Raw genomic sequence first — 24,067 nt, forward strand, 5'->3', positions numbered from 1 at the left:
AACATTTATTTTTCACCTCTGCCATTTGTTATTTATTTTACTTTCCCCTGTGGGTTGAGAGAGTACCCAAGATCAAGTTCCTGTGAATTAAATAAATAGCATGTACTTCCGTGGGAGTGTTTTGTTTAATTTCTCTGAAGAAATTGAACTTTTTAAAACAAAACCAAAAAAGAGGGAAACTATAAACATGTAGAGGCTACGTGAGAATAGAAACTTCCTTTAATTGATTACAGGTGAAACTCGAAAAAGTAGAATATTGTGCAAAGGTTCATTTATTTCAGTAATGCAACTTAAAAGGTGAAACTAATATATGAGATAAGACTCATTACATGCAAAGCAAGATAGTAATTTGTCATAATTGTGATGATTATGGCTTACAGCTCATGAAAACCCCAAATCCACCATCTCAGAAAATTAGAATATTACATGTAATCAATAAAACAAGGATTGTACATAGAACAATATCGGACCTCTGAAAAGTATAAGCATGCATATGTACTCAGTACTTGGTTTGGGCCCCTTTTGCAGCAATTACTGCCTCAATGTGGCGTGGCATGGAAGCTATCAGCCTGTGGCACTGCTGAGGTGTTATGGAAGACCAGGATGCTTCAATAGTGGCCTTCAGCTCTTCTGCATTGTTCGGTCTCATGTCTCTCATCTTTCTCTTGGCAATGCTCTTCAAGTCAGGCGAGTTTGCTGGCCAATCAAGCACAGTAATCCCACAGTCATTGAACCAGGTTTTGGTGCTTTTGGCAGCGTGGGCAGCTGGAAAATGAAGTCAGCATCCCCATAAAGCTCATCTGCGGAAGGAAGCATGAAGTGTTCCAAAATCTCCTGGTAGACGGCTGCATTGACCCTGGTCTTAATGAAGCACAGTGGTCCAAAGTCCTGTTGCTCAGTGATCCAAAGTCTTATTTTCTGATGAGAGCAACCTTTGCATCTCATTTGGAAACCAAGGACCCAGAGTATGGAGGAAGAATGGAGAGGCCAATCAAGCACAGTAATCCCACGGTCATTGAACCAGTTTTTGGTGCTTTTGGCAAAAGTTGCTCTCATCAGAAAAGGGGACTTTGGACCAAGGAGCAACAGGACTTTGGACCACTGTGCTTTATTAAGACCAGGGTCAACGCAGCCTATGTACAATCCTTGTTTTATTGATTGCATGTAATCTAATTTTCTGAGAGGGTGGATTTGGGGTTTTCATGAGCTGTAAGCCATAATCATCACAATTATGACAAATCACGGCTTGAACTATCTTGCTTTGCATGTAATGAGTCTATCTCATATATTAGTTTCACCTTTTAAGTTGCATTACTGAAAAAAATGAACTTTTGCACGATATTCTAATTTTTCAAGTTTCACCTGTATTTTAAAATTGCACATATTGAAGAATTATGGAAAAAATAAATAAGCTTGCTAATTACAAATTAGGCTAGAGAAAGATGGCCACTACTATACCAGAAACACTGTGAAAGGGAGAAGATCATTAACTGACTAATTTGTTAAAATTACATGTGAGATTTTACAGAGAATATTTGAAGAGATAGGAAATACAATCACAGCCTTAACAACGGCTGTGATAGTGACCATAAAGTAAAAATTGCTGAATTTGGAAGAAAGGATGAATTTTAAAAAAAATGAAGATCAATGCAGATACAGATCAAAAATGAGGTTTAATTTCGGCAGCTTTACTGTTTAAAAAAAGATGTTTATTTATTTTATTTATTTATTTTATTAAATTTGTTAGCCGCTCCCTCTCCACAAAGAGACTCGGGGCGGCGTACAATAAATAAAAACACATATTATAAAATTACACATTGTACGGAGGAGGTATAAAACACAATACAATCATTATAATAACATAGAAATATTAAAATAAGTTAAATTAAAACCCCAATGGAAATTACAAGTTTAAAAATTGCCAGGAGGAATAAAATGGAGCTATGGTTGAGCCAGGCCTGCTAGTTGAAAAAGGTGGGTCTTGAGTTTTGAACGGAAGGAGCGGAGGTCGGTGGTAATGCTAATATCCGGGGGGAGGTCATTCCAGAGGGCTGGGCCCATCACAGAGAAGGCCCTACTCCTGGGCGCCGCCCTCTGGCACTGCTTAGTGGACGGCACCCGGAGAAGTCCCTCTCTGTGAGAGCGAATTGGTCGTAAGAATGTATGGGGCAGGATGCGATCCCGCATGTAGCTAGGTCCTGTGCCATGGAGCGCTTTGAAGATGGTAATCAATACCTTGAAACGCACCCGATAGACCACAGGAAGCCAGTGCAGCTCGCGCAGGAGAGGTGTTATATGGGAGTATCTCGTACTCCCCATAATCACCCGCGCGGCCGCGTTCTGGACCAGCTGCAGTCTTCGAGTGCATCTCAAGGGAAGCCCCATGTAGAGAGCATTACAGTAGTCTAGGCGGGACATCACCAGCGCGTGAGTGACTGTGCGAAGGGCATCCCAGTCCAATAGGGGGCGCAATTGGCGCACCAGGCGAACCTGGTGGAACGCCCCCCTCGCCACGGCTGCCACATGGTCATCCATGGACAGCCGGGCATCCAGGAGGACGCCCAAATTGCGCGCCCGTTCCATGGGGGCCAGTTGTTCGCCCCCAATGGCCAGTGTTGGAATTAACTGGTTGAACCGGGGGGCCGGAAGCCACAGCCACTCCGTCTTGGAGGGGTTGAGTTTGAGTCGGTTGTCACCCATCCAGACCCGTACGGCTTCCAAACACCGGGACATCATTTCAACGGCCTCGTTGGGGTGGTTCGGGGTGGAGATGTACAGCTGTGTATCATCAGCGTACAGATGATATCCCACCCCAAAACCACGGATGATCTCACCCAGCGGTTTCATATATGTGTTGAACAGGAGAGGCGAGAGGACCGACCCCTGCGGCACCCCACAAGTGAGAGGCCTCAGGGACGACCTCTGCTCCCCTGCCAACACATGCTGTGTCCGGTTGGAGAGGTAGGAGCAGAACCACCATAGAACAGTGCCCCTTACCCCCAGCCCCTCCAGCCGGTCCAGGAGGATAGGAGGAGGAGCTTCCGGCAATGGCGGTCGCCTCTTGAGCTCCGGGAGACGCTGCGGAGTGCCAATGGGGTAAAGGGTGCTATTCCCGGCCCTCGTTCCATCTGAGGGTCGAGAGTCGGACTGTTGCACCACCCTGGCTGGCTTTGGACCTATTTTGGTCCGCCAGGGTGGTCGGGGTGGTCGGAGGGAGATCGAGGAAGAGCGGAAGAGGCTGGGCATGAGAGCAGGCGAGGAATGGCGGTGGCACATCAGCGTCCGGCGTTTTGGCGTCTGGTGCGTGCGCGCTGGCAGAGGGAGAGACAAGTGGAGCGACAGAGCGACAGAGCGGCCGGCAGGGAGGTGAGGTGGAGGCGGCCGGCAAGGAGGCGAGGTGGCCGGCAAGGCCGAAGAAGACCGGAGGGCCATGTGGAGTAGAGACAGCGGCAGCGGCAATGTGAAGACGCCGCTGCCAAGGGCCTTGCCGAGGCTTTTTGCTGAGGTTTATGTCATCTCTGGCGGCTCCCGGCGACTCCTTCAGGCCTGCGCTGATAGAAGACGCCGAAAGATCAACGCCAGGAATATCGGAGCGCTGGGTGAGCACTGGGTGAGAGCCTGGACTATTGGGCCCTTTGGGAGGGAGCCAGGACAGAGCTTTAGAACAGGACGGTGGCTGACGGTGGCTGGGGGGGGGGGCTGAATCATCAGAGGCCACTGGAAGATCTGGCCTAGGGCCATGGACTTGGCCTAGGACCATGGAGAGGCTGGAGTGGTGCCTGGATCACGGATACCTGGATACCTGGGCCAAGAATGCCTCCCCCCCACCCACCGAGGACCCTGGATCTCTGTCCCTGAGCTCATGCCCATCCAGGACCATCTAGGGCTATCACCCATTTTTACTATTTACCATCTAGGGCTATCACCCATTTTCTACTATCTTCGCCACCTCTGTCTAGTCCTTATCATCTGGACACCTACTCCCCCCCCCCCCATCGAAGGACGAACCAGGACAATGCCTCTTACCCCACCACATTGACTTTTTTCACCATCTATAGCACCTTAACCCCCATTGGAATTTTAATAATAACTTATTTGAGGTTAGACTTGCTCCGCCTGCGGGAGGCCCCTCTCTCGCAGGTATGGCCCTTGGCTCTCTCAAGGGCCCGCCTTGATGACGGGTTCGTGAACCCCGAGAGGTGCAGGAGACGGAAGTTAAGGGGATTTTTAATAAAATGTTTTTTATCTTTTTTAGGGGGTTCCAGGGTGGGGGGGAGGGCCAATCAGACCGGGAGGAGAGCCAGTGCCAGGCAAACAGGTGAGTCCAGGAAGGACGGGAGTGAAGTGGAGGGGGGGGAAGCAAAGGTCACTTCAACAGAGGGTTGTTTTATTACAACGGTCGTGGGGAGGGGGGGATGCGAGGACAGGAGAAGATCTCAAGGTCGGTTGGGAGACCGTGGCTGTTGGTTACGCCCGGTCGCTTGTACCAACCCCTGCAGTCTAGGTGGACAGGAACTACAGAGCCAGGGCCAGCGGCTGATGCTTTGCAATGCAAGGTCTGTTACTAACAAGGCCCCCCTCATCAATGAGTTGATCTCAGAGGGGGAGCTAGACCTTGCAGGGATAACGGAGACCTGGTTGGGCCACGAGGGTGGTTTACCCCTCGTGGAAATGTGCCCACCAGGTTTCCGGGCATTCCATCAGCCCCGGGCCCTGGGCAAGGGTGGTGGGGTGGCGGTGGTTATTCGGGAATGTTTAGAGCCGAGGGAGTTCACTGTCCCTCAGATACCCGGGTGTGAGTCCCTTGGTGTGAACTGGGGCCCAGGGAGGCAGTGGGGCTTGCTGATTGTATACTTGGCTCCTCGCTATGCATCAGCAGCCCTGTCCGAGCTCCTCGAGCTAATCTCAGAGACGGCAGTTGAGACCCCCAGACTCTTGGTCATGGGGGACTTCAACTTGACGTCGACGGGAGCGGCCTCTGAGGCAGCTCGGGAGTTCATGGCTTCCATGACGGCCATGGACCTGACCCAATTAGTTCAGGGCCCCACTCACGAAGGGGGCCACACACTGGACCTTATTTTTGTATCTGAACAGTGGACGAGTGATCTGGGAATAGGGGACTTAGTCATCACGCCCCTGTCATGGTCAGATCACTCATCCCTCCGGCTGGACTTCCCTGGCGCTATCCCCCACCGCGAGGAGGCGGAACCAGACTCTCCAAGCTGGTACCGCCCCAGGCTCCTGATGGAACCGGATAGATTCCAGACGGAGCTTGGGCCAATACCTGTAGCCCTGTCCCGCTCCCGGTCAGAGGACCTAGTGACTGCCTGGAATAGGGCGACGACTGGGGCCTTGGACCGGGTTGCGCCTTTGCGACCTCTCCGGTGGCATCGATCCACCCGGGCTCCTTGGTTCACTGAGGAGCTAAGGGTGATGAAACGCCACAGGAGACGTCTAGAGAGCAGGTGGAGGTCCTCACGCTCCGAATCTGACCGAACACAGGTAAGAGCCTATTTGCGGACTTACCTTGTGGCAATGAGAGCGGCCAAGCGTAGATATTGTGCCGCCCTTATTGCGTCCGCGGATAACCGCCCTGCCGCCCTGTTTTGGGTGACCCGCTCCCTTTTATCGCAGGGGACGCGGGGGGCACCCTTACAGGGAAGAGCAGAGGAGTTTGGGGAATATCTGCAGGACAAAATCGCTCAGATCCGGAGTGGATGGACCTCCGTCAGTGGACCGGACGGGCCGTCAGCAGCGAATCTTGAGAGACCATTCTGGGAGGAGTTTGACTCTGTTGCCCCCGAGGATTTGGACAGGTTGCATGGAAGGCTGCGACCCACTACATGTTCAATGGACCCGTGTCCCTCCTGGCTGGTACTGGCAGCCTGGGAGGTGACACGAGGCTGGCTTCTGGGCCTGGTGAACGCCTCATTGGGTGAGGGATACTTACCAACTGCCTTGAAAGAGGCGGTGGTGAGACCCTTGCTCAAGAGGCCTTCGCTCGACCCAACGGAGCTAGCTAATTATCATCCAGTCTCCAACCTTCCCTTTTTGGCGAAGGTTGTTGAGAATGTGGTGGCGCAGCAGTTCCCGTGACACCTGGACGAATCCGATTATCTAGACTCACGCCAGTCCGGCTTCCGACCCGGGCACAGCACAGAGACAGCCTTGGTCGCGTTGGTCGATGATCTCTGGAGGGCCAGAGATAGAGGTTGTTCCTCTATCCTGGTCCTATTAGACCTCTCGGCGGCTTTTGATACCATCGACCATGGTATCCTATTGCGCCGGTTGGAGGGGATGGGAGTCGGAGGTACCGTCTTGCGGTGGTTCGGCTCCTACCTCTCCGACCGGAAGCAATGTGTGTTGACAGGGGGGCAGAGGTCGACCCTAAGGCCACTCACTTGTGGGGTGCCACAGGGGTCGGTCCTTTCGCCTCTCCTGTTCAATGCATATGTGAAGCCGCTGGGTGAGATCATCCGTGGCTTTGGGGTTGAGTACCATCTGTACGCTGATGATACTCAGCTGTACATTTCAACCCCAAACCACCCCAACGAGGCTGTCGAAGTGATGTCCCGGTGTTTGGAAGCCGTCGGGGTCTGGATGGGGGACAACAGACTCAAACTCAACCCCTCCAAGACTGAGTGGCTGTGGCTACCGGCACCTCGGTTCAGCCAGCTGATACCATCGCTGGCCATAGGGGGCGAACAACTGTCCCCTGTGGAACGGGCGCGCAATTTGGGCGTCCTCCTTGATGCCCGGCTGTCAATGGATGACCATGTGGCAGCCGTGGCAAGGGGGGCTTTCCACCAGGTTCGCCTGGTGCGCCAATTGCGCCCCCTACTGGACCGGAGTGCCCTACGCACGGTCACTCACGCGCTGGTGACGTCTCGCCTGGACTACTGCAATGCCCTCTACATGGGGCTCCCCTTGGGACGCATCCGGAGACTACAGCTAGTCCAGAACGCAGCCGCGCGGGCCATCATGGGGAGTGCACGATACTCCCGCGTAACACCCCTCCTGCGCGAGCTGCACTGGCTGCCTGTGGCCTTTCGGGTGCGTTTCAAGGTATTGATTACCATCTTTAAAGCGCTCCATGGCATAGGACCTAGTTATCTGCAGGATCGCATCCTACCACACACGTCCCTACGACCAATCCGCTCTCACAGGGAGGGACTCCTCCTGGTGCCGTCCACCAGGCAATGCCAGCGGGCGACACCTAGGAGTAGGTCCTTCTCTGTGATGGGCCCAACCCTCTGGAATGACCTCCCCCCCGACATCAGAACCACCACTGACCTCCGTTCCTTCCGTCAAAAACTAAAGACTCACCTGTTTCAATTAGCTGGCCTGGCACACTCTTAGTCTTACCTCCCGGGGATATATTTTAATTGGGTTTGGGTATTTTAATTGGGATGTTTTAGGGCTTTTATACTATATTTATTTCTTTGTACAGTCTCACCTCCTCCACTCAAATGCTCAAGTATTTAATTGTTTATATATTATTTATATTGTTATTTATGTATTTTATCTGTGTTTCATTGACTGTACACCGCCCGAGTCCCTTTTTGGGAGAGGGGGCGGTTTATAAATCCATAAAAAAACAAAAAAACAAACAAACAAACAAACAAGGATACCATGGTCGATGGTATCAAAAGCCGCTGAGAGATCTAATAGGACCAGGATATAGGAACAACCCCTATCCCTGGCCCTCCAGAGATCATCTACCAATGCGACCAAGGCCGTCTCTGTGCTGTGCCCGGGTCGGAAGCCGGACTGGCGCGGGTCTAGATAATCATTCTCCTTTAGGTGACGTGGGAACTGTTGGGCCACCACACTCTCTACAACCTTCACTAAGAAAGGAAGGTTGGAGACAGGACGGTAATTGGCTAGCTCCGTTGGGTCCAGGGAAGGCTTCTTGAGTAAGGGTCTCACAACCGCCTCTTTCAAGGCGGCCGGTAAGAACCCCTCGCCCAATGAAGCGTTCACTAGCACCAAGAGCCAGTCTCGTGTAACCTCTCAGGATGCCAGTACAAGCCAGGAGGGACACGGGTCCAATGAACATGTGGTGGCTCGTAGTCGCCCGCGTAACCTGTCCAAATCCTCGATGGCAACCGAGTCAAACTCCTCCCAGAATGGTCTCTCAAGACTCGCCTGGGGCATCCCTCCTAGCCCACTGAGTGGGACCCATTCCCTCCGGATTTGAGCGATTTTATCCTGCAGATATTTCCCAAATTCCTCTGCCCTGCCCTGTAAAGGGGCTTCCCGTGGTCTCTGCGAAAGAAGAGAGCGGGTCACCCGAAACAGGGCGGCAGGGCGGTTATCTGCGGACGCAATAAGGGCGGCACAATGTTGACGTTTGGCCGCTCTTATTGCCACAAGGTATGTCCTTAAGTAGGTTCGTACCTGTGTTCGGTCAAGTTCGGGAGGATCTCCATCGGCTCTCTAGGCTTCTCTTGTGGCGTTTCATCACCCTTAGCTCCTCGGTGAACCAAGGGGCCAGGGTGGTTCGTTGCCGCAGGAGAGGCCGCAAAGGCGCCACCCGGTCTAAGGCCCCGGCAGACGCATTATTCCAGGCGGCTACTAGGTCCTCTATCCAGGGGCGGGTCAGGTCTACAGGAGGTGGCCCAAGCTCCGTCTGGAACCTTTCCGGTTCCATCAGGCGCCTGGGGCGGAACCATCTAGGACATTCCGGTTCCGCCTCCCCGCGGCGGGGGGTAGCACCAGGGAAGTCAAGTCGGAGAAGTGAGTGGTTTGACCATGACAGGGGAGTAATAGCTATGTCCCCTATTCCCAGATCACTCGTCCACTGGTCAGAGACAAAAACAAGATCCAGTGTGTGGCCTCCCTCGTGTGTGGGACCCTGAATTAACTGAGTCAGGTCCATGGCTGTCATGGAAGCCATGAACTCCTGAACCACCTCAGATGCTTCTCCCACGGATGGCAAGTTGAAGTCCCCCATGACCAAAAGTTTGGGGGTCTCAACTGCCATCGTTGCGATCAGCTCGAGGAGCTCAGGCAGGGCCGCTGATGTATAGCAAGGAGCCAGGTATACAATCAGCAGGCCCAACTGTCTCCCTGGGCCCCATCTCACGACGGATTCACACCCGGATGTCTGTGGCACAGTGAACTCTCTCGGCTCCAGGTCTTCCCGGATAATTACCGCTACCCCACCGCCCCTACCCTGGGCCCGTGGCTGGTGGAATGCTCGATAACCTGGTGGGCACATGTCCACGAGGGGTACACCTCCCTCGTGGCCCAACCAGGTCTCTGTTATTCCTGCGAGGTCCGGCTCCCCCTCCAAAATCAGGTCATTAATGAGGGGGACCTTGTTAACAGCGGACCTCGCATTGCATAACATCAGCCTAAGGCCCTGGCTCTGTAGATCCTGGCCACCTAGAGTGCGGGGGTTGGTACAAGCGACCGGGTGTAACCAACAACCACGGTCTCCCAACCGACTGCAGGTTCTTAGTCTGTCCTCGCACCCACCCCTCCCCACGACCGTTGGTATAACAGAGCCCTGTACTGGAATGCTATTATCACTCTCCTCCCCCACTCCGCTCCCTCCCCTCCCGACCACACCTGTTTGCCTGGCTCTACTTTCCCTCCTGGCCTGAATCCCCTTCCCCCCTACCCTGGAACCCCTTAAAACTGTTAAAAAATGATTAATTAAAAAACCCCTTAATTTCCGCTTCCTCCACCTCTCTGGGTTAACAAACCCGTCATCAAGGTGGGACCTTGAAAGGTCTGAGGGCCATACCTGCGAGAGGGGGGACTCTCGCAGTAGTAGTAGGTCTGACCTGGAATATATAGAGTTCATAGGTTGTCATAGGGGCGAGCTCATTTCCGGGTGCTGTTGTTAAAATCATAAGTTTGTTCGTGAGCCAGGGTTCCCCCACGAAAGGGGTATGTAGATGGTGGTTATCCTTACCCTGGATGGAAAGGGTAGGTTGGTGAGCTAGCAGGCTAGCCAGAATGGTCTACAAGTGGAGCCTCAAGGGGGAACTGGGGAGCAGTTTGTAACAAGGTGGCACTAAGGAGCAGTTTGTAGCAGGGCGTTAAGGTAAGCCTTAGTCAGATAGTAATTTGAATCGAGGAAGGAAAGTTGTCAGCAAGGGTGAGAGGGTAAAAAGTCAGACCTTCAACAAATGGCCACCAGTCTTCCAAACGTCTCTATCCAGTCTCAGACATGAGTGGCCATTTGTCTCCTCGGCAGCCTGGCTGCCCAGGGTTGTTGTTCCTGAGCCCGCAGGGCCGTCTCGGCTTTCCTGAGCTTCCCTGCAGTCTCCGCTGGTCTGCTAGCGTTCTTTGGCACCCAGAAAGCGCCCCAGGTCTCGTTCTCACCTCTCGCAGCCCCCCGCTGGTCCGGGATTTATGGTGGCCAAAAGGTCTGGCGTTCGGCGTATTTAACCACCTCCACCACCGCCGTTGCCCAAACCTCCGCCACCTGGGCTGCATGGGTTGTCCGGGATTCCTTTCCTCCTCCGGCTGCCTCCGCACCGCTCCATTCCGCTCCGTTCTTCCGTTCTGCACACGAGCCGGCAATCGCCAGCCCCAGCCCCAGCCCCAACTAGCTAGCGCGTTTCTGCCTCACCGTCTGGCTCTCCGACCACCCTGGTGATCCAGCCCAAAGCCAGGGCGAAGCCAGGGTGGTCGTCAACGAAATTCCGACCCTCAGGATGGAACAGAGGGCCGGCAGCACCCCTCCCATCAGGGAGCCCCCCCCCCAAACATGCGGAGCTCACAAGCTGACCGCCATTCCCTCCGGAAGCTCCTCCTCCTCTCATCTCCCTTTATGAGAAAAAGGGAACCTGGAAATGCAATTTGGGTTCGTAGAAATGGTGAATTTGCTTGCAACTGTTGCAAAGAATATCAGAAACCACTGCTTTAGATTTTTCTGTTCCTTTTCTTAGTCTTTTCTTATTTTTCATTTTTTTATTCTTCCATACTTTTTCCTGTTTTCTTTTTCTGGTCATTTAATTATGTGTAAAATCTTTCCTTAATAATAAAAAAGAATGTTTTTCTGCTCAGTGATGTCCAATTCTCACAGGCTGTCTGGAGAAAACCCTGCAGTCTTCTTGGCAAGATTTTTTCAGAAGTTGTTTGCCATTGCTTCTTTCCTAGGACAGAAAGAAAGTGACCAGCCCAAGGTCACTCAGCTAGCTAGTTCTTCTCACAATATTTTTTTTTCTGCATCAAGATTTTAAGACTTATTTAACACTCATGGTCCTTTATTGCTGTGAAAAAGGGTGTAAAAATCCTTCTATCCTAGAAAAAAGGTGGACTGAGAACTCACTGCAAAGGTATGGTAACAACTGGAACACCAATGCTCTTGTACCCAATAAAGAATCCATGATTGATAACAGAGTGTTCAAGCCCATTTCCTTTGCCCTACTGCAATCTTTTCCAGTTTATTTTATCTTGGGATTCAGAGAACATAGTGCCTGGAGATGTGGGAATTTAAATTCAAAAAATCTGGAATTTGCAGGGAAATATATGCATAGCTTTACCGGTTAGATTTATACCCTGCTTTTACTCTAAAAGATTAAGGACTGTTCATTGCATTCCCCTTTCCATTTCCCCCCAAGTCTATAGGGCAAATTGAATTAAAAGAGAATGACTCACCAGAAATTACCCTGCAAGTTTCCATGGCTGACTAGACTGGAATCAAAATCTCTCTAGTGCCACTAGGTTTAAAACTGATGTCTCTAATATCAAGATGCTAGGATATTTGGAGATACTTTCATGGACTTCTACCAGACTTGTAGAAAAAAGTTAAGAATTTATTTATTAAATTTGTTTGCTGCCCATCTTACTGTAAGGCAACTTTGGGCAGCTTACAACATTAAGAATGGTAAACAGATGTTGATACTATTAATAATTGTACTGTTTTATATTGTAGAGATCAGAGGTGGCTAGCAGATATCATTCTAGCAACACAATGTTTTATAACTGAATTGTTATAAATGTAAATTCGCCCAATAGCCATTATGAGATTAACTCTTTAATATTTTCCCAACATGTCCCACTTGCCTAAAGAGGTTGGGGACTCCTGCCTTAAACAGTACCAAGCCTAAATATCTGACTCAGCAAATATCTGACTGAGGAAATTGAAATCAAATGTTATTTGTCTTATTTCGGGGGTTTCTCTTTTGTAAAAGTTTAGGGCAGGTGACTGACACCTGTTCTCATTTACATTACATTCACACTGCTCTGTAATAGTGGTGGTTTTTAATATTTTCATTTTCTAGACCTATAGAAAAGAATAATCAAATTCCATTATGACCTAAATAACTTCCACTCTACAATCAAATTTCAGCCTTGATCTTTCTACAAAAAAATCCACTTCCTTGAAGTCACAGCGGATACATAAACATCATGTTATGTAGGAAACCTACAAGAAACTGCTATCAAAATCTTGATATATCTTTTTAATCCATCTTTATTATTTTATACATAACTCAAGTCAGCAAACATATTGAATACTCATTCCTCTATTTTCCTCAAAACAAACCTGGGAGGTAAACTTGGATTGAGAGACAGTGACTGATCCTAAATCACCCAATTGGTTTTCATGCTGAAATTGGGATTAGAATTCAGTTTCCTGGTTTCTAGCCTGATACCTTAATCACTGGACTGGTGATAAACCCTTTTGGGTTTGGCATATCAAAAATTCAGAAAATGCCTAAAATGAACTCTGCTGGCAGTTAATCTCCAACAAAAGAGAAACAATTCTCTGACACCGACACACATATCTAGGCCAGAAGTAGGTTGGTCCCAGTTCAGCTGAACCAGTAGTGGAATTCAGACCTGGGTTGCAGAACCAGCAGTGACCCAGCCCTGCCACGCCCCCAAACCAGTTCCCTCACCGCCGCTGGGCCACCACCATTTTGGTTTTTACTGACTGTGTGTGTGCAGTTCACTGAAAACTGTTCTGCGTTGCGCGCGGGTTGCGAACCGGTAGTAAAACCGGTAGCAACCCATCCTTGAACTAGGCAGGAGTCCCCAACCCCCAGTCTGTGGACTAGCATGGGCTGTGGCATGCCAGCAACTGGGCTATGCAATTAATCAAAGCCCCATCCGCAGGATGTGCCTTCCGGTCCACGGAAAACCTTTGTCTGTTGAACTGTTCCCTGATGTCCAAAAGATTGGGGCCACTGATTTAGATGATCTTGAACAGTGTCCTTTGGTGGCAGCACTAAGCTGGGTCTGAAATGGAAACCTGGGGGTTTATTTCATCCTCGTACCAACGCTGCCATTCAAAGGGTCATCTCACATTGTTTCACTTTGAGAGTAGCATTCACCTCTGCAGCCCAGTGATTCTCGGGTTTTGTTGTGCACTACTCACCTTCAAGTGTTCTTTTGCAGTGTTCTTTCCATTGACGGGTTCCTATAGTGTAGCCTATCCAAAGCTGCTCCAGATTGCAGGAGGCATGAAACCACTTCCTGTTCTCACAATATTTTTGGAAGCTCTGGAGGCCTCACAAGCATGGCCCTCTCACACAACTTTTGTAGGGTCTGAGACTGTGCAAGAGCACTCCCCATTTTCCTTCGCAGCCTCCAAAAATCACACAAGACTTAGATGTGCTTTTGAGAATACAAGTAATTCCTGAGTTACAACAGTTCACTTAGTGATTGTTTTACGTTATGACCTAACTACCCCAAATACTTATGACAGTCCTGAAATTGCAAATGTTGCAGCGCCACAGCAGTCGTTCACACTTATGAACTACCGCAGAGGTGCTGCAACATTTGCCCTGGCTATTTCGTTCCCCACTCTCCCCCTCTAGGGTTCTACTTTAGGCCTCTGTTCTCTGCAAAAGGAGGTCTGGACGAGACTTGCAGCAAAAGGCTTTGCACGTGGGTAGAAGGCCTGAAGCACCAAAGCTTTCCCTCCATTTGCAAACCCTTTTGCCATATTTGCATAAATGCTTTGCCGCTGAGAATGGAGGCGGAGAGGGGCGCACCCGTCCCTCCAGGCCTCTGTCCTTGCTGGCAAAGGCCTCCTTCAGCCCTTTGCTAGTGACGATGGACCTGGAACAGCCACACACAACCCTCGGGACTTTTCTCCTCGCTGGCAAAGCCTCTTCAGACTAGCGCTGGTGGATCTAAGAAGATATTGTAGTGGTTTACGCTGGCTAGGGGAAACAAAAGAAATCATCTTTCTTCTTCATTATGCCACATGGTCCAGTGAGGGAGTGGCCTTCTCTATGCAGACTTCCTGAACTCATCAAAAAGTTAAGTAAGCGAATGGTGATGGGATGGGCTATGGAGGAAGCCCATAGGGCTTTGGGGAAACCAAGGTGCAGGAGGCAAAGCCTGGGATATTTTAGAGGGTGAGGGATGCCTCCTGGGAGTGCCTGTCCCTGCACTAGACCTCCCTCAGTTTCTCCCATCCCTGAGTCACCCCAGGCTGTACTTAAAGACCCATGCATTCATTCATTTAATGAATGCATTGGTGAAAGCAGGGACAGGGATGTCCTTAGGTGCTTCATTTAATGTAGTTCCAACTTCCGACATGAATGGGCAGACTCCATTAATATTATAAATTGGAGACTACATGGTAATTATTGGGTGCTGGTGAATGTTGATGTGTCACAAATCATCGTGGCATGTCACTTTTGACATGCATGTCATACATTTCCTTCACTATACTAAACCAAACTAACTCTAACAGCAGGAATCACTGTAATTTATAATTTAAATTATAATTATTATTAATAATTAATAAATTATAATTTAAATTTAATTATAAATTATTAGTGTGAGGAAAGAAGAATGGTTAACCTGAATGGGTTCCTGGCAGTCATCTTGTCCAGTTCTTCTGATGAGTGCATATTCTGCAGTCTTGGAATGTGCAGAATTCTAGTTTTCTTCAACCTCCCAGACTTTCAGGTGTTCTGTTCCAATGTGAAATTGAGGGAATTGCAATCTCACCACACCTGGAGAGTGCCACATTTCAGAAAGGCTGAACTAATTAAATATTCCAGTGTGGCATATTCACACTCTGCCTTTGTCTTTTGGTGCAAAAATAATAATTCTTAATATATTTAGCCTACATCTATTTGCCAGCAATTTTCTTACTACTTATTCATTACTACAATAACTTGTAGTAATGGTGTATTTCAGAGGTTGGAGAATTTTGGAAAGTGAAACTGCCAGGATTGAGAATCATTGCCTTAGACTAAACATAGTCCCCTTCTAGATCATGCTCTAAACACGACTCAACTGAAATATTCACTTTCCCCCGTTTTCTACTAGGACGGGTGACATTTTTTAAAATATCCCCTCTTCTACTTTAGTATCTGTACATGTCTCCAATTTTTCTCCACAACAGCCCTGTGTAGTAGGCTGAGTGAAGTTCAGTATTCCTTATGGCGAAAGATGGGATTTGAAACAAAAGTCCTTCCTCCAATAAATTTTCTCGCGCCTCTAAAAAAGTCTTTCCTTCGCAGCTCATAAAAGGCATTGCAAAGCCAATCAGAAGCTAAGTCTCTAAAACAGCGGTTCTCAACCTATGGGTCTTGACCCCTTTTGGAGTCGAACGACTGTTTCACAGGGGTCGCTGAGACCAGCCCAACTCTAAAGTTTAGACTCCACCTTGCGTTCCTTGAAATTCCTGCGGATGGGCTCCAGAGTGGCCGCGCAGAGCGTCACTGTGGCTCCACGCCATAAAAAACATAGGTGCGCACACCCCATAGAATTAGTCTCAGAGACTTCATAATGGAGGGAAAGTGTTCCTGTGAGGGAGGAAGGGGCTTAGGTCCTGCTCCGGGCTGTAATTGTGTGGAGCGTGTGCGCGACTGTTTTCCATGCCGCTGCCAGGTACTTTTAACTATATCTAAATCCACAACTAGACCTGTCATCAAGAGCCAAGCTCAGGAGCCCGAATTGGCCCCATTCACACAATGAAAACCTGCTTGCTAAAAGTACGATAAACCATGCACAAAGGAAAAGAGCAAAAAAAATTGCAATGCAAGTAAACAATTTAAAAAATGATACAAGTGGAATTATAAAATGTAACAGAAAATGATATGTATGAAAATATAAAGTTGGGTTTCCTGAAATGCCACCCTGAGAACCCATCAGAGAAAGCAAATAAGGAAGGGCAACAATGGAAAGGGAGAAAGGGTAAAGCAGATGAAGCAAAGGAGGGGAATTAAGAGTAGGAGAGAGGGTAAGAAGGAGAAGAGAGGAGGAGGGGAGGAAAGAGTGGGGAAGAAGAAAGGAGGAAGGAGGAGGAGGGGAGAAAGGAAGAAATAAAGGGTAAAAGCAGATGAAGTAAGGGAGGGGAATTAAGAGTAGGAGAGAGGCTAAGAGGGAGGAGGAGAGAGGAGGAGTGGAGGAAAGAGTGGCGAAGAGGGGAGGAAGGAGGGAAGGGAAGAAAGGGTAAAAGCAGAGGAAGCAAAGGAGGGGAATTAAGAGTAGGAGAGAGGGTAAGAAGGAGAAGAGAGGAGGAGGGGAGGAAAGAGTGGGGAAGAAGAAAGGAGGAAGGAGGAGGAGGGGAGAAAGGAAGAAATAAAGGGTAAAAGCAGAGGAAGTAAGGGAGGGGAATTAAGAGTAGGAGAGAGGGTAAGAGGGAGGAGAAGAGAGGAGGAGGGGAGGAACGAGAGGGGAAGAAGAAGAAATTTTATGGTTAGGGGTCACCACAACATGAGGAACCATATTAAGGTTGAGAACCACTGCTCTAAAACAAGACAGTACGCAGGGTAATTTAATCTAAACCGGCTGCAGGGCGGAAAAGCGAACCTCCTCAGTCAAAACGAGCGCCTTTTAATATATATATAATTTATTTGTAGCCGGAAGTTGGATCTAGCGCGTGCCCGCCCTCTCCATTCCCCTCAGGGCCTGGTGACGTTTTTTCCGGGACGAGGAAGGGAAGATGGCGGCCTGTGCTCTGCTGCTGGCGCGAGGGCGGCTGTGCGGCGGTAGCGGTCAGTCAGTCACAGCGGACCTTGGGAGGGGGGGGAGGAGAGGGGAACCCGGTGCGGGCGGGGAGAGTGCGGGGGGGGGGGGAGGCACGTTCCGGTAACCAGATGGGAGGCCGAAAAAGGAAGCCCGACGTTTTCCCATCCTCCGCGGGTTCTCTCTCTCCGGAGCATGCCTGACCTTCCGCGCCTTGACCTGGTCTTCATTGCTGGGCTACGGAGGATGCTGGAAGGCGGCCAGAGGCGGTCGAGGGGAAGGAGAGAAACAGCCGCCTCCGTCCCCGCGCGCATGAAAATGTCTTCTTTGTCCCCATTATATGTCTGCGTAAAAGCAGGGCTCTCCAACCTTGCCGACTTTAAGCCTGGGGGACTTCAACTCCCAGAATTCTCCAGCCAGCTATGCTGGTTGGAGAATTCTGGGAGTTGAAGTCCCCCAGGCTTAAAGTCGGCAAGATTGGAGCGTCTTGGCGTAAAGCATCGATTCCACTGCACGTGGGAGAGACCGCGTTGCGGAAGCACTACCAGCACCGGGGCTGGGCGAGGCGTCGCTGCAGTTTATTAAAGCTGTTTGGCGACCTTTTCTTGCTCTTGAACGAGACCAGAGAATATGCTACCACCATACCGATCTTGCCTTTCGCTTCTTGACTCAGTGTTATTATTTTTTTTAAAGTATAATTATGATTTTCATTTTATGCCTGTTTTAATTTTGAATCGCTTTGCTGTGTGTGTGCGCGCGTTTTTTTTGAGACCAGACATCAGAATTTCATTTTGAATTTATGCCGTTGTGTTCACAATTTAAAATGACAATAAAGGTGATCCTATAGTCATACATATGTATATGTGTGTATACTATATATACACACGTACACAACACGCACATATTGAAGTGTAGGTTGATGTGTGTATGTACAGACATATACATACATATATGTGTATGATGTATATATCATGTGTGTGTACATACATACACACTTCAGTGTACACTTCAGTCTACATTTCTGCTCAAGGACCATTGTTAACATGATTTGGAATCTAGCAACTTAATGGAAGAGATATATTGATTTTTATCCCAAATAAATTTTGTTTTCCTCTCTTGAGGGACGTTTCAGTCATTTTGTATTCCTTGCTGTATAACCAATTCCTTTTGAAAAGAGTCTCTCTGCAATAGATAGACAGTTCTGAAGTTTTGTGTGCTCACTTTTGGCCTATTAATTTGCTAATTCTGAATGAATTTCTGACATTTACATGAACAGTATCACAAAATAAACAATTGATGTGTCTAATGTAGAGAAGATGAAAGAAAATACAAGCTAAGCTGATTTTAAATATGCTATACATATTTTTACATAATCTATACCAGTGATCACCAACTGGTGGTCTGTGGAAAAAGTTTGGTGGTCCACAGTGCACCCAGGTGGAGGAGATGCTCCGGGATGTCCAATGGGCCAGTCCTGTGGCTAGAGCTCTGGAATATGGGACCAGCCAGGCAGCTCGTGATGGGGCTGGAAAGCTCCGTCGTAGAGGGTGGTACATGCAACTTTGCAGGTGGTGCAGGAGTAGCGCACCCTTTGCCAGCCGAAACAAGGTAATGGTGCTGTTGCAGCAGGGGGGGGGGGAGCAGCGCAGAAAGGCCGAAGCAACGGGTGTTGGCAACCCGCAGCTCTTTCATCCCCCTGCTGTGGCTTCCTGTCAACTGAACCCACCAGTGGCTGGCCTCACCTTCCCATCCCAGTCACTCCTTGCCTGGCCTGAGAAGGTAAAGGGGGGGGGGATCAAGACTCGCTGCCTATTACAGAGTGGGAGTGAAGTGCCCCTGTATTTTATCTCTTGGTTCTTGAGGGTGCTTCTTCCAGCCCTTTTTGATGCTATGCACACCTCGGTCATTCAGGGAAACACACAACTTCCTCTCTGCCCCGTGACACTGGCATGGCTGTTTCTCTCTGCTGCTGTTGTTGGCGCCTCCATGGCTCTCGCGGCACTTTGCACAGTAGAATTAAATTTAGTGCGCTTCACAATGGGTGACTCTCCCCTCCTGGAGCCCATTACAATGCAGAGCATTGGCTGCAGCTGGGGCAGGCAAGTGTCTCGGTGTGGAGAGCAGGTCATGCGTCTCCCTGAGCGACAGGTGCATCCAGCACCAACAAAGTCCAAAGAAGTGCCTGTGAGACCCAGAGAGCACCAGAGAAAGAGAGAGAGGGACAGAGAGAGGTGTGTGAGAGAGAAAGAGATGAGACACATGAAAGACAGATGTGAGAAAGATGAGAGACGGGGAGAGAGGGACAGGTGTGTGTGTGTGTGTGTATGTCAGACAGACAGAAAAAGAGATGTAAGAGATGGGGAGAGAGAAAAAAAGATGAGAGGGAGAAACAGGAAGAGGGAGAGAAAGCGCGCTGGATTCATATTAGTGGTCTATGGGGTTTAAAATTATGAATTTAGTTGTCCCGGAGGTCTGAAAGGTTGGTGACCTCTGATCTATAATTACTTGTTCCTTGGATTAAATGCAATATAAACCAGATCATTGCATGGTGATATAAAAGTTCTGCCCGATCTAGATATGCTTTTCAAGTTACCTGAAATTATGAGCGTATATGATTTTTGTTAAATGCCTATACTGAGAGTTGTATGCAAAGATAAAAAAGGGAAGGAATGGAACTGAGAACAAGAATGTCCAAAGATAATAGTTTGGTTGGAAGTATAACAATTTCAGTGGGCTATGTGAAGTATAAATTGGATGTTTGAATATGAAGCAGTGTAGTGCCTAAAAGCAGAATACCACAAGCTAATGAGATTCTTATCACAATTATTGTATTTATGTCTTGTAGGCCTACGTGGCTGCCTGCCTCTGTACTTGCAAAATGTACTATACAAGGTAAGAAACATTTACATCAGGGAGTGGAAAAGACAAATGTTGTGTTGATAAAAGTTAGAGGCAGTAATTCATAGAGATTTTAATATTGCTATTTGTGTCCCCCCCCCCCCCAGCCACCAGTACATGGCACAAGCTTCAGTGGACTAGAATTCCCAATTCGATGTTTTGCAGTTGAAGCAAAAAAAACATTTGTAAGGGACAAACCACATGTCAACATCGGAACAATTGGGCATGTGGATCATGGCAAGACCACATTAACAGCAGCCATCACTAAAAGTAAGTGTTGGGGAAAGATGGGCACAGTTGTTAAAGGAGACCAAATAAATATCTTAAGCACCTCCCTTTTTATTTGCTAGAGGACCACTGATTTAAAGAACCACCAGTAAAGTATTGAAGCAATTGACTAGGCTGATCCAGAGCTATTGGTAAACAGGATGTTCTAAAATTAAAGCATAATATTTTAAAAAAATTGCCAGGGGTTAGGGGTTTTTTTTTTTTTGTGTTGGGTGCTCTGACTGTTTCCAGTCATCAGGATTCGCATCTAGAATCTGCTTCAGCCTTTGTATTTGGAATAAAAATGTTACCCTTCAATAATAATCTTGATTGATGGCTATCACAATGTATTTGAAGGTGTTAGGGCTCTGTTACACAGCAGGAGTCTTCCAGAGGGTTTCAGATCAATCCAAGCATAATATTATTTCAAAGTCTCACATGAGGTTCAGGTGAAGAATTAAACGTAGCGTGTTCTCCCCTACTTTTATCAACTGCGAGAAAGACTTTGATGCTATTTTCTATTAACACCTCTTATAATTGTATAAGGGAAAAAAGGCTGAGATGCGTAAGTCCTTTTTGCTAATTCAAAAGTTCAGAAAAGGAATAAAAGAAGCTTTAAGCATTGTTTGGCTGACTTGTCCCCTTTCACAAGGACTAGTGCCAGCCCTTCAGATACATCAGTTTAAACACACCCATGATGCCATGTTCATATTTACCTTTTTCTTCCAGTTCTTTCTGAGACTGGAAGTGCCCAGTACAAGAAATATGAAGAGATAGATAATGCACCAGAAGAGAAGGCCCGGGGGATTACAATTAATGCCTCCCATGTAGAGTATTCAACAGCCAACCGCCATTATGGTCATACAGATTGTCCTGGGCACGCTGATTATATCAAGGTAGGCATGAGGAACTAGATGCTAAGGAACTTTTTAAGAATTTCAATATTCCTATTTTGGAATCCCTGGCAGAAGGTTCTTAGTGATTGTACTTGTAAGATATATCTAAATAAATGGATGATTTAAGAAAAAAAAAACCCCACAGAAGTATCTTTCCTGTTTGAGATGTTTTTATGCCAACCACAATAATATGAAAGGATGTTTTTCTAAGCTTATTGTTGGAAACTGACATGTTTCCCATTCTTTGGTCTATAGAATATGATCATTGGGACAGCACCATTAGATGGCTGTATCCTGGTGGTGGCTGCAACAGATGGACAAATGCCACAGACTAGAGAGCACCTTCTGCTTGCTAAACAGGTTGGTTGTGATCTAAAAAATACCATAGTGATCATCTGATATATTTGCTCAGACAGGGCAAATTTAAGCAAATTTCCCTTCTTCTTTTCCCCATCACACTATTCTAGATTGGAGTGAAACATGTGGTTGTGTACATCAACAAAGCTGATGCAGTTGATGATAAAGAAATGTTGGAACTAGTGGAGCTGGAGATCCGCGAGCTACTTACAGAGTTGGGCTATGATGGGGAAGCAGCTCCTGTAATCATAGGGTCTGCCCTTTGCGCTCTGGAGGTCAGTGTTATGCTGCACTAACTCTGTTCCTTTTATTTTTTCCCTTTAAGGTGTATTGTTAATTCCTCTGGTTCTTTTTTTTTTTTTGTAGAATCAAAATCCAGAATTGGGATTGAATTCTGTCATGAAGCTTCTGGATACAGTGGATTCATACATCCCTGTGCCAAAACGTGACCTTGATCAACCTTTTCTGCTTCCAATAGAGCGTACTTACTCCATTCCAGGTACCAAATTATCACATTCTACCTTGCGCATTCAAAGGTAGGGATCTATAGCTATTTTATTTAAACTGGTTTTAATTTGTTCTAGGTCGGGGCACTGTTGTAGCAGGTACCCTTGAACGTGGTATTCTCAAGAAAGGGGAAGAATGTGAATTTGTGGGTTACAAAACACATTTACGCTCAATTGTGACTGGTAAGTAGAATTCTCCTTCCTCCCCCCTTTTTTTGCAAGATTGGTCTTCCAGTGTGTTTTTAGCTTAGTTTTTCTCATGTTACTGGTCTGTTTCTAAACAATTATGACCTGGAAATTATGACTGAGGCAATCCTTGAGTACATTAGTTCTCAACTTAACGATCACAATGGAGCCCAATATTTATATTGCTAAGTGAAATATGTTAAGTCAGTTTTGCCCCATTTGATGACTTTTCTGGCCACATTTGTTAAGTGACTCACTGTGGATGTTAATTTAGTAACATGGTTAAGTGAATCTGGGTTCCTCCATTGACTTTGCTTGTCAGAAGGTCGCAAAGTGGTAACGTTACCCTGGAACACTGGAACCATCATAAATGTGAGTCGTCAAGCATCTGAATATAAATCATGTGACCATGGGGATGCTGCAATGGCCATTAAGTTTGAAAAAAGGATCATAAGTCATTCAGTGCCATTGTAACTTTGAATGGTCACTAAGAAGACTGTTGTAAGTCAAGGACTACCTGTATAATTTTGTGGAACTGGGGACGCTGCACAAAATATGTGTGTGTAATTGGCTTTAGGTGTCGAGATGTTCCACAAACAATTGGATCAGGCACAGGCTGGAGACAATTTGGGCGCTTTGATCCGGTCTGTGAAACGAGAAGATATACGACGGGGATTAGTCATGTGTAAGCCTGGCTCCATCCAGCCACATCAGAAGATTGAGGCTCAGGTAAGTGAGGGAAATATATGTGGGAAGGCAGAATACTAGGATGCTGTTTCACATCCTGTGGAGGGCTGAGAAAGAGACGTCCATAGAACTCTGGAGCACATGTTAACACGTTATTAGGGAATGGTAGGCTACTATCCCCAAACTTGCTCCCCTACCATGTAAAGTTAAGACAAAAAAAAATTGCTTTACTTTCATAGGTTTATATCCTGACCAAAGAGGAAGGTGGCCGTCAAGCATCTTTTGTGTCTAGGTTCATGCCAATTATGTTCTCGCTGACCTGGAATATGACTTGTCGCCTAGAATTACCTGAGGGAAAGGTTTGTATCACACTTTTCCCCTCTAATTTGTTGTGCGTGATCACTGCTGAGTAGTGGGGTTTGAAACAGGCATTATCTCCATATTTCTAGATTGCCACATTTCTTGCAGTTGTGGAGGTCTAAGTGTAGGTTGCCATCTCTTCATAGCTTTCCTCTTGTTTGCTGTAGGAAATGGTGATGCCAGGTGAGAACGTCTGCCTTAAGCTCGTACTGCAGTACCCCATGGTCTTGGAAGAAGGACAACGGTTCACTCTGCGGGATGGATCTCGAACCATGGGCACTGGAGTGGTCACTAAGATACTGCCACTAGCTCCAGGGGATGATTGCTGGGATAGTTAAGTTGCAGTAGCTGGAAATGGACATGAATACTTCCTAGAAAACTGACGACACTGCGTCCATATCTGCACAGTAGATGAATGTGGCAGTCTTGGCTCAAAGAAGAGGGTTCCACCAAGGGGTGGGAGCAAGGGTGAAAATTGTTTAAATAAAAATAATTAAAAAGTGAGCAGAAGCTTTTTTCCCCTCCCCTCCAGAATCATCCCTGGCTCAATGCAAGTGTGCTGATGAAGCTACAAAACATCTGTGCATCACAAGCACATAAATAACCCTGCTATGCAACCTTAATCCATTACAGATAAGCAGCATGTAAAAGCAGCACATTTACAATACAATACAGTTTCCAACAGAAAATAATATATGTAGTTTGGGGTTGAACTGTGAGCTTCTTGGTGCTCTGGGCTTTGCCGCTTACTTGCAAGACATTTCGTTCCCCAATCAGATAACATAATTTTGGAGTGCCAAGAACCCCACAGAAGCTTGTTTGTTATGTTTTTGTGCTGCCATACATAGGAGAAAGGAAACATGAAATCACAAAGTCAACGTATTGAAAATATAAGAAAAAAAATCTGCATTTAAAAAATGGAGATGGGAATTATTGTCTTGATGAGAAAGAACTATGATTTGGAAACTAACTAAAGTGTTCATTGGAAGGAGTGAAATCACTATTTGTTCC

At 47.6% G+C, this 24,067-nt stretch overlaps 1 protein-coding gene across 1 annotated transcript; it reads left to right on the forward strand.

Moving 5' to 3' along the window:
• The first annotated feature begins 16,818 nt into the window (after positions 1-16,818).
• Positions 16,819-23,560, forward strand: TUFM (Tu translation elongation factor, mitochondrial). The gene is made up of 11 exons (XM_081932440.1): positions 16,819-16,928; positions 19,745-19,791; positions 19,905-20,067; positions 20,794-20,960; positions 21,216-21,320; positions 21,428-21,592; positions 21,684-21,816; positions 21,902-22,006; positions 22,587-22,738; positions 22,936-23,055; positions 23,224-23,560. The coding sequence occupies exons 1-11, from the start codon at positions 16,877-16,879 to the stop codon at positions 23,392-23,394; spliced, it is 1,380 nt and encodes a 459-aa protein (XP_081788566.1). The 5' UTR covers positions 16,819-16,876; the 3' UTR covers positions 23,395-23,560.
• The last annotated feature ends 507 nt before the right edge of the window (positions 23,561-24,067 follow it).

This window comes from Natrix helvetica (assembly GCF_964273705.1).
Source record: "Natrix helvetica genome assembly, chromosome: Z".
Classification (NCBI taxonomy): Eukaryota; Metazoa; Chordata; class Lepidosauria; order Squamata; family Natricidae; genus Natrix; species Natrix helvetica.